Source organism: Phoenix dactylifera, chromosome 3 (assembly GCF_009389715.1).
Source record: "Phoenix dactylifera cultivar Barhee BC4 chromosome 3, palm_55x_up_171113_PBpolish2nd_filt_p, whole genome shotgun sequence".
NCBI classification, from domain to species: Eukaryota; Viridiplantae; Streptophyta; class Magnoliopsida; order Arecales; family Arecaceae; genus Phoenix; species Phoenix dactylifera.
The window spans coordinates 367,010-375,829 of NC_052394.1; the positions used below are offsets into that span (position 1 = coordinate 367,010).

The 8,820-nt window shown below is 35.4% G+C and overlaps 1 protein-coding gene across 1 annotated transcript; it reads right to left on the reverse strand.

The window, feature by feature from the left end:
- Positions 1-1,628: 1,628 nt before the first annotated feature.
- LOC103715692 (PRA1 family protein A1-like) lies at positions 1,629-6,983 on the reverse strand. The gene is made up of 7 exons (XM_026807926.2): positions 6,521-6,983; positions 5,992-6,032; positions 5,808-5,886; positions 2,429-2,515; positions 2,255-2,343; positions 2,073-2,144; positions 1,629-1,974 (listed from the first exon to the last, which is right to left on the reverse strand). The coding sequence occupies exons 1-7, from the start codon at positions 6,676-6,678 to the stop codon at positions 1,871-1,873; spliced, it is 630 nt and encodes a 209-aa protein (XP_026663727.2). The 5' UTR covers positions 6,679-6,983; the 3' UTR covers positions 1,629-1,870.
- Positions 6,984-8,820: the final 1,837 nt, after the last annotated feature.

The following is an 8,820-nucleotide window of genomic DNA, read 5'->3' on the forward strand; positions in this document are numbered from 1 at the left end:
TGATGATGACCAAAGACTCAGTGCGATAATTGATCATGCACCGAGATGCAAGAGTCGGGCACTAAGCTGTGTCATATTTTGACGTATATCTATCTCATGCATCTTGTTGATGATCAAACTGCTTCAAATTTTCGTTGTGTGATCGCTCATAGCTAGATTTCACATCCCAGCTGGTGTCAATCGTCAGCACTGATGGCACGCGCAGTCGGAACCTCTCGGGCCCGTATGTGTACCCAAAATGAGAGCACATCGGTCGTCATTTTAGAGTCAGTCGGTCGGGCTGCTACGATTTCGCGTGGGCACTGATGTTTTTTACCCTGGCAAGGTTTTGTGTGCATTGACGACACCTTTTTTTTGTTGTCGCAGGTTTCCCTTTCCCGTGCTAAAGTCGGCAATTTCGCTCTCTCCATCTCCACTTCTCGACTCTAAATGGGCCAAAAAAAATCTTTACATAGACATCCAGCAAGAAAGAGGAGTTGATCGTGTTTTATGGCTCATGCATACGAATGACCCGGTTAAAGCTCCATGTAAAGGTCTGTCTCCTCCTTTTTGATATTTTATTAACAAAGAAAAGAAAAGAAAAGAAAAGCAAGCATGATAGATATAAGCAGTGCAGAAGAAGAAAAGCATCAACTAGTTTGAACAGAGATTATAAAAAGATGGAATGAGACATTTGCTACATGGCAACCTCTATGAAGAGCACCTAACTTTTACTCGGTTCAGATTGCGATAATGCCTAGGCACGCTGTTGAACTTTCTTATTTAACCAACCCTCGAAATTTATTGTATCTTAATCTGGTTTTATAGAAGCAATTCTTCATGTAGCTTATTGTGAGAAGCACCTTACTTGCAATCTCTAAAGAATGTCAGAACAAAAACTTTCATATGACATATACAATGCCAATGCATGGTCCAGTCCCACGACGTATATAAATAGCAACTACAAAATGTGCATAACATGACCGAACCGGATGGAAATTAACAATCAACTAATTTAATTCCCAGAATACTACAGGTGGTGCCCCAACACTATTGACCCATTCATCAAGTATGCACTTGTCCAACACCCTGCTCCGCCAGCCAGATCACTACATATGTGAAACTGTTCCCTCTATACGCACGTCCCTACTTGCATGCTATAAGCCTTTTGTCCAGCTTCTATTAATCAATCATCATGTGTTCACTTCCTATTCATACAAATCTCAATCGTGTCCATATGACATAATCAGTTCTTGCAGAATATGCTTCTTACCTGTGTGATAACTTGAAAACTTGTAATCATATAAAACATACAAGCAACTAGCTGCATTTTAGATTCTATTTTGTTGCAGAATTCTGAAGATATAAATTTATATCTATAAAGTAATTAGGGCTTATAGAATTCAAATATTTACAAGATCCCAAATTCAATGTATCAGATTATTAGTTTTATCAGTGGACTGGCTCAAGAAAAGAACTGGTTTGAGTGCCCACCTACCACATAAGTACGATCTCCTCTATCAGTGGCAAAACAACTCTAATGCATGCTTCCGGATTATCTGAGGATAAGAGAAAGAGGTAGGGAGATTTTGGTGGGATCAACGAGGCACTGATACTGCAATCCCAAGTTTATCAAAATACTAAAAATATTCCAGTCTAATTGTAGTTTCAGTTTAGATTCCAACAGACCATGAAGAGACAGGCAAAGTTTCAAAAAGTCATGACACGACAAGATGATGATGCCTTGCAAAATATTTAAAAGCTTAATTGATGTTTATACATGCTGGATGCATCAACAGATAATCCACAGTTAATCATATGTGTAGAAGCTAAAGGGCCAGGAAGAAACAATGCATGCTACTTGCATCATATAATCTCAGCAGGACTACAGTTACAGCTCACTGTAGTTGCGCCACACCGCTCGAAATTCCTCGCGAAATGTGTTCAGACGTGCTTTCAGATTTGGTGTTCTAAAGCTTGCATGAAGTAGTGTTGCTGCAGGGAAGTATTGAAAGGACATGAGAATGGATCAAAATGTTCATGAGTAAAAAATTGTCATAATGACTGAGAAATCAGCTGGGTTTTGTCTATACCAAGCAGTCCAATGAGAAGTGCCCAAAGAACGGTAAGGAGCCTGCAAGAGGTTAACCAGAGGATGCAACTGGCTGAAAAGCAAAGAATTTAAGCAATTAATATTGATATATGTTGACAGTCTCAGGATCAAGAGATATATAATTGTCATAAAAACTACAGCTTTACATAGTTTTCGATTAACCTGCTGAGAATACCAAGACGAAAACCCAACGAGGCCGTCCACATATATGAATCGCTCTTTTTGCAGATGACCGCCCACGAAGAACAGGCCTGAGCATCAATCCCATCAGCAGTAAAATTTGTCAGAAATAACTAGGCCTCACAAATTACATAAGAAAGAGGTCAGCACACTCACGTTATAGGTGGCCTCAACTTTGCAGCTACATGTGGAGAAAATTGTCTGACAGTTCTTGTTACCTTCTCATTAAAAGTAACTGCAAAGCTGTAAAGCTCAAACAATCAGAAGACATGCTCAATTAGATTATTCAGATAAATATGAATTCAAAACAAAAATAAAGACCAAAGGCATCAGAAAGTTACGAATTAACGATGCTAAATAATGATGCAAACAAAGTTTAACCGAGATTACAGAAGGTGCTTTCATATCCAATAAATACAGGAGAAATATTTTTACCATAAGTTTGATTAAAATTTTACTATGATCAGTTTTTAATAACCACTGCTCCACAACTGCCACTTCAGCATCTTTTCAATTTCACCACGGCTGCTGCTACGGTATTGTATATAATCTTAACCCACCAAGTTAGTAAAGAGAGTGCAATAAACACGTCAGTTACCATAATAATCTAATTTCTTCCTTAATGATTGATATTTGTGCAGGCATTAGAATTAGTCAAAGCCAATTAAAACAACATCCTAATCTACCAATGCAACAAACGAATTCACCATGAAGGTAGGTCTCCTTCGAAATATGTTCCCTTGGAAACTTCTTGTTCAGTGATTTTGAGAAATATACAGTTTGTCTTCAGTTTACCTGATCATCTTTCAACAAATTTAAAACTTTAATGATAGGCAATTTGATTTATATCTCCACTTCCTCCCTCATATATTACTAGTTTGTAAACTGTCTTCTCACCCTTCGATATTTAAGCCACAGCATGACATGATAACTATTAATATGACAAACAATTAGCTAGTCTACCAGCCAGTACATATCTTTCAGTATATCTCTTTTTAGCTCCCTCAGATCTTCATGCAGGTTTTTCCCAACCATGAACCATCCCTGTAGACAAACTTAAATGTAAACAACATTTTTCTCTCCCTTTAGCATTACATAAAAGTTTGTTGCTTTCCTAACCTTTCATCAAGCATAATCTTGCACAATACGCCATTAGCCAAATAAATAACCATGTTTACCAGATTTTCTCATCCTCACATGTTCTATTCTTTCATATGATTCACAGTTTTACTTTTTTCATTCTGAATCATCAACATTTTTCACGGATAACATGCTGAACCTTGTCCAACAAAAATTGTTTTGAGCTCTCTCTCTCATCTATACTGCCATGGCAATGCCTGATAGTTTATGCAGCAAGCGGCAGACTTATTTGGGAACAATTTCACTTTGGCAAGTTGTTCAACGCCCCTCCCCTTTCAATTAAAATAACTTAATCTATTTGTGACAAGTTTGATCTATTATTATGAACATTAAATGCATCTATTCTAAACTAAGCATTTCTTATCGCCAGATAACATGCCAATATAAACTCATTCACAGTATGTTGCATCTAGACAATACTTTAACTGACCAAATGTAAATTCCTCCTGCATTTCTGCTTAACTGATCAGAAAGTGCCCATCTCTCTGCAAAGTAAACACACAAATTGCTAAATCATATTGCACTAATGCACAAGCATGAAAACTCACATTACATTCCTTCTTCCTATCCCTAGGTGTTATATTCCATATACCCACTTATTTCCTTTCAGCCATACCATACATAACCAATTAGTATCCAACAAAAAATAAATTTTTACACAATGTTTATATATTTAATGCATCCAAAAAACATTAAAGAAACATGTTTAAATATTATTATTAATATTAAATGCATCCAAATAACATTAAAGAAACATGTTTAAATATTATCACTTATTGTTTACATCTAACAGTTTATGCTTTAGACCTACATTTCCATATCCATAACCCATCTGTCATATTGCATTTTCTCATTGTAACAAATAAATTGTTCCATTTCTCAATTTCATTATTGCTAAATTTACTCGATCTCTTATAGAATACTCATATCGACTCTCCTCCCTGGAATCATGTCTATAAGTGATGTTACACTTTCCTACTAAGATCTCCACGTTCTGATAAACTATGGTTTCTTTCCTTTCTAGATAAATGGTAACTTAGGCAACTCAACAATGTCAAATATAGAAGCATGGACACCTACTAAGAGATCTCTATTATATATAAAAAGCACTGCAAACTACTCTAATATTCTTCTTTATAGTGGGCAACTAAGAGAGCAAATATACAACCAATTTAATAGGTAACAAGGATATGAAGAAACTATCAGCACTAATTACCTTTAGGGATATTTGAAACAACAATGAAAAGATCTCATGAAGATTATGATCCTGACTCCTTCCATGGAGGCAGTAAAGTAGTGAAGCATGACCTGCCACTTCTTAAGCTGACAACATAATTTCAAGACCTTTCAGTAAAAGTCAAACATGTTCTAGTTCAATACATTTTCAATTTTAACATGGAAACTTTACAGTCCATAAATTACGATGTATGAGGTAGCCCTCTTTTTTTTACTCCTCTGTCTTCCACAGGTCATTTTAACGGTGACACCTCTCTAATCTTCATTTTTCTTACCAAAATAACAATGATTATTTAAGCTTTTGTACGGGCCTTTGTGTTTTTCCAGAACCCAATAGGCAATTAATCTTCTGAACATTTTAAGGCCCCATTTCGATGAAGCAACACATTATCCATCAGGTAAGATCTGCCATGTGGCATGGGCATTATAGAGATCAGAAGGTAGAAGGAGACGCTGAAGGTATTTGGGTGGCGGATTGATCCTCTTCTAAATTTCTTTGCAGAGATTCGAGTTGAGTGGGTTGAGGGCAATCTTTCTTCTTCTTAATCGGATCAAGGATGAGGCGCGGTGGAGTCAAAATTCCAGAATTTTCCAAACAATGTGAATCACCTTTCAAATGTTTTTCTTATCAAAATCCAAGAACATCGGGATGAGGGATCTGATAAACAACTCACCTGCGCACTCTTTTTCCCTTAATTTCAGTTTTTCTACTTCACAAATCCCAGTCTTATAGAAGATTTTTGACTGGGTACTGTGTCAAAATGCCAAAACAGGGCATACATCGATGATCAAGATTCAAGCACAAGTTATTGAACAAAAATGTTCATAATCAAGCAAAATGCCAAAAAGTTAACGATTTGATGTTAGTGGCATCAATGGTTGTGTTGCATCGTATCCTAAGGGGGACAGAAGCAAACACAAAACATCAATTTATGCTATATAATGAATCATAAACTCTATATATGAGAAATGCATTTACTTTAATGAATACAAATACACGGCCAGATAAGAAATGCATGCCAAATAAGAAATGCATACCAGGTAAGAAAGAATTGCATGAAGCGCACTATCAGCTATAACTAGCTTTATATCAACATATAGCATGGCTATATAGTCAACAAATCAAAGTTGCCAAACAATGAAGATGAGAAAAACTTACCTGTCATTCAGGAATGCAATACTCAGGCCTGTCAAAATGGTGGCAAGAATGGCAAGAGGCCTGAAAAGAAAGCCAATCCCTATAGTAGAAGAAGAAGAAGGGCAAAAAAAGAAAAAAAAGAAACGTCAGGAAACAACACATACATGTACACAACAACTGCGCTTTGCCTCAGTAACTTTCTTACCAAGAATAAATACGATCATGATGAAGTAATTCGTCCGGTAACTGCAACTCACGTGAAAAAAAAAGTCAAGATGTAATCTTTCAAATAAAGTAGTGAATCCAGATAACAAGAAAAGAATTTGCTTCTATAGCCAGCAAACTACAATTTTTCCATGAGATCCAATGCAGTTATTCCATGTCCTAAAATTTAGAATAGCATCGGAGGAAAAAAACAAAAAGAAAAACAATACTATTTCACACAATTTTTGGTTCACCTGATTAATTATGCAGACTAAGGCTACTGAATTGCCAAGCATTCTTAGAGTTCTAATAATCAAAAAAAAAAAAGAACCATTCATCCAAGAAGTTATTATGTAAGAAGGATGCCGATAAAAATAACTCCAAGCACGTCACCTCATCGATCAAGAAAACAACCTAATCGATCAAGAAACGTAAATCAAGAATCCAATAAATCTAAAAACGCGAATTAGGGTTTCCATGAGTCATGAAACAACAGAAACAAATCAATGAGGGTCGTGATGCGATCATACTAGTAGAGATTGCACTTTAAGCGGCTGTTCCATTTGGAGTAGGATCTGGGGACGGTGAATCTGGAGAAGAATTCGGAGACCGGGCGCGGAGGAGAAGACCAGTCCACTTCTTTAAGGGCGTCGATCAGATCCTCCGTCGTCACGTTCCCCCAATCCATCGATTACTCTCACGACGCTCCGTCTCTCTGTGTGCGTCGGAAGAAACCCTAGATATCGTCAGTCCTTCGATTCCGACCTCGAAGGAGACTGAGAGGCGAGTGTGAAAGAAATCGGACTGAGGAGAAGGATAAAAAAAAAAAACAGAGAGAATAGAGGAGGGTTTCGAATTCGAGGGAAAGATACGGCCTCTCCTTCTCCTGAGGGGTGAGTAGAAAGAGGAAGAAAGTCTGGTTTTGGATCGAGTTTCGCTGCTGCCTGCTAAAAAAGAAAAAAGACTCGGTCCACTCCGTGGCTTGCTTCGTCTACCCGTCTACACGTTCCTTAAAGCTACGCTCGGTGCTGAAAGTAACTATGGTACCATCTGTTATTCTAATTCAAGAAAAATAATCCATCTATATAGATAAAAATAATAGTTGTTACTGTTACTATTATTGTTATTATTATTTTCTTCTGTCTCTTTTTTCTTGGAAATGCAATAATGGAATTTGTTTTTACAAATATCAGACAATAATGCAAAAAAATAAATAATTAAAGGTGGTAATTTATTCTGCCCCATTAGGTACCTTTTTTTTAATTCAATTCTAATAGGATGAGTTTTACCCAACTTGCAGCGAGTTCGAAATAGTTACAGGTAATGGTAAAATTTGTCCTGAATCGAACCAAAATATATGTAACTCTTCATAAATTTCCTCTCAATTCTTTATCCAAGTTGCTTCACTCATGAGAAAGATTAAACATGTAAAAGATTACATGCTCTCATGCTTAGTTATTTAGTTGTTTAGTTGATTATTTTTTCATTTAAAAAAATATTAGACTTCTTAAAGAATAATATTTTTTGTTTATTATTTTTCTATTTATGTCGAAAAAATAGTTTGTTATGTTCTATGTCTTCGACTCATATTTTGTTTAATATTATATAAAGTACTGATATATATATTTTTATATTTTTTATTTGTTTGATTTGTAAAAAAAATTTGCAGCCTTATTCAACCCGATTTATCCAATTTGCCCCGTCTAACTCTACTCGGTCCAAGACAAGTATATGATGAGTGTAGATAATGGGCTACCTAACTCATATACTGTTCTGCCCAGAAGTCGAAGTGCAACAGATGCCGCATACTTGCAAAGTGGATCCTGCAAGCATACAAGGCTGCAGATCATATTATAATCTCAAAGCAATAATAATTCTTTGATTCTTAAAAATTTATTTAATCATGATTTGAAAACAAATCATTCTCATAATCAATTATTCCAGAGTGAAATAAGTCAAAATATGCTAACTAATTCAAATCAAATAAAATGTTTTAACTAAACTAGTCTAAACTAGAACTCCAATAATTCCGAATATCTTCAGAAGATCTAGCGCACTCTCTCAAGTCCCGAGTAATTATGATTCAGAATCTAAAAATAGAGAAAGAGAGAATAATGAGCTACGCTAGCCCAGTAAGCAATATAACATCAAAAAATTGGGTCAAAGCATACTAAATAAATAAATAACTAAAGAGCATAATACTGACAGAAAATAAATCAATTTTTGAATAATATATATATATTAAAATTTATTAATATTTTCATAAACTGATACTAGAGACCCAACATCAGGTTATGGCCACATAATCCAGTGGTATGAGTCAGATACAAAATGCACAAAATGCCAGATATCACTATTCTAATCACCGATGGCTCCATGTTAAAATCAGTTTTTAAGATTACAAGTTGGCGGGGTCAACGAATAATCTTCATTGGCGGGGCTAAATCATAGCCGTTGTTGAGAACACACACATATATATAAAATAAATTTCATAATTTATCCGATCATATTTTTCAAATCATATAACATATTTTAAAATAATTATTATCGAAATAATAACATGTCTGATCCTTTTCATCAAGTATAAAATAGATATCATAATCAAATTTAATAAACTAATTATCACACTGCCAAAGGTCAGAAAACATGCTTTGAAACATTAGGTTCCTATTCTTGCTTCAAAATTCCACTTCAATTAGATGGCTCAAGTTCGTTTGCTTTAATATCATTAAAATATAATTAATTTTATCATTATCTTAAAAGCCAAGCAAAGTTAAAAATTCAGATACTATTGAGGATGCGATCACATACCCAAATCAGGATGAAGAAA

Bases quoted from the DNA above. Each gene is read 5' to 3' on its own strand.
- LOC103715692 (XM_026807926.2), bottom strand. From the start codon at position 6,678: ATGGATTGGGGGAACGTGACGACGGAGGATCTGATCGACGCCCTTAAA. The intron at 5,887-5,991 runs GTAAGAAAGTTA...CTTCTACTATAG, and splicing joins CATGATCGTATTTATTCTTG to GGATTGGCTTTCTTTTCAGG. The intron at 2,145-2,254 runs GTTAATCGAAAA...TTTGCTTTTCAG, and splicing joins CGTCTTGGTATTCTCAGCAG to CCAGTTGCATCCTCTGGTTA.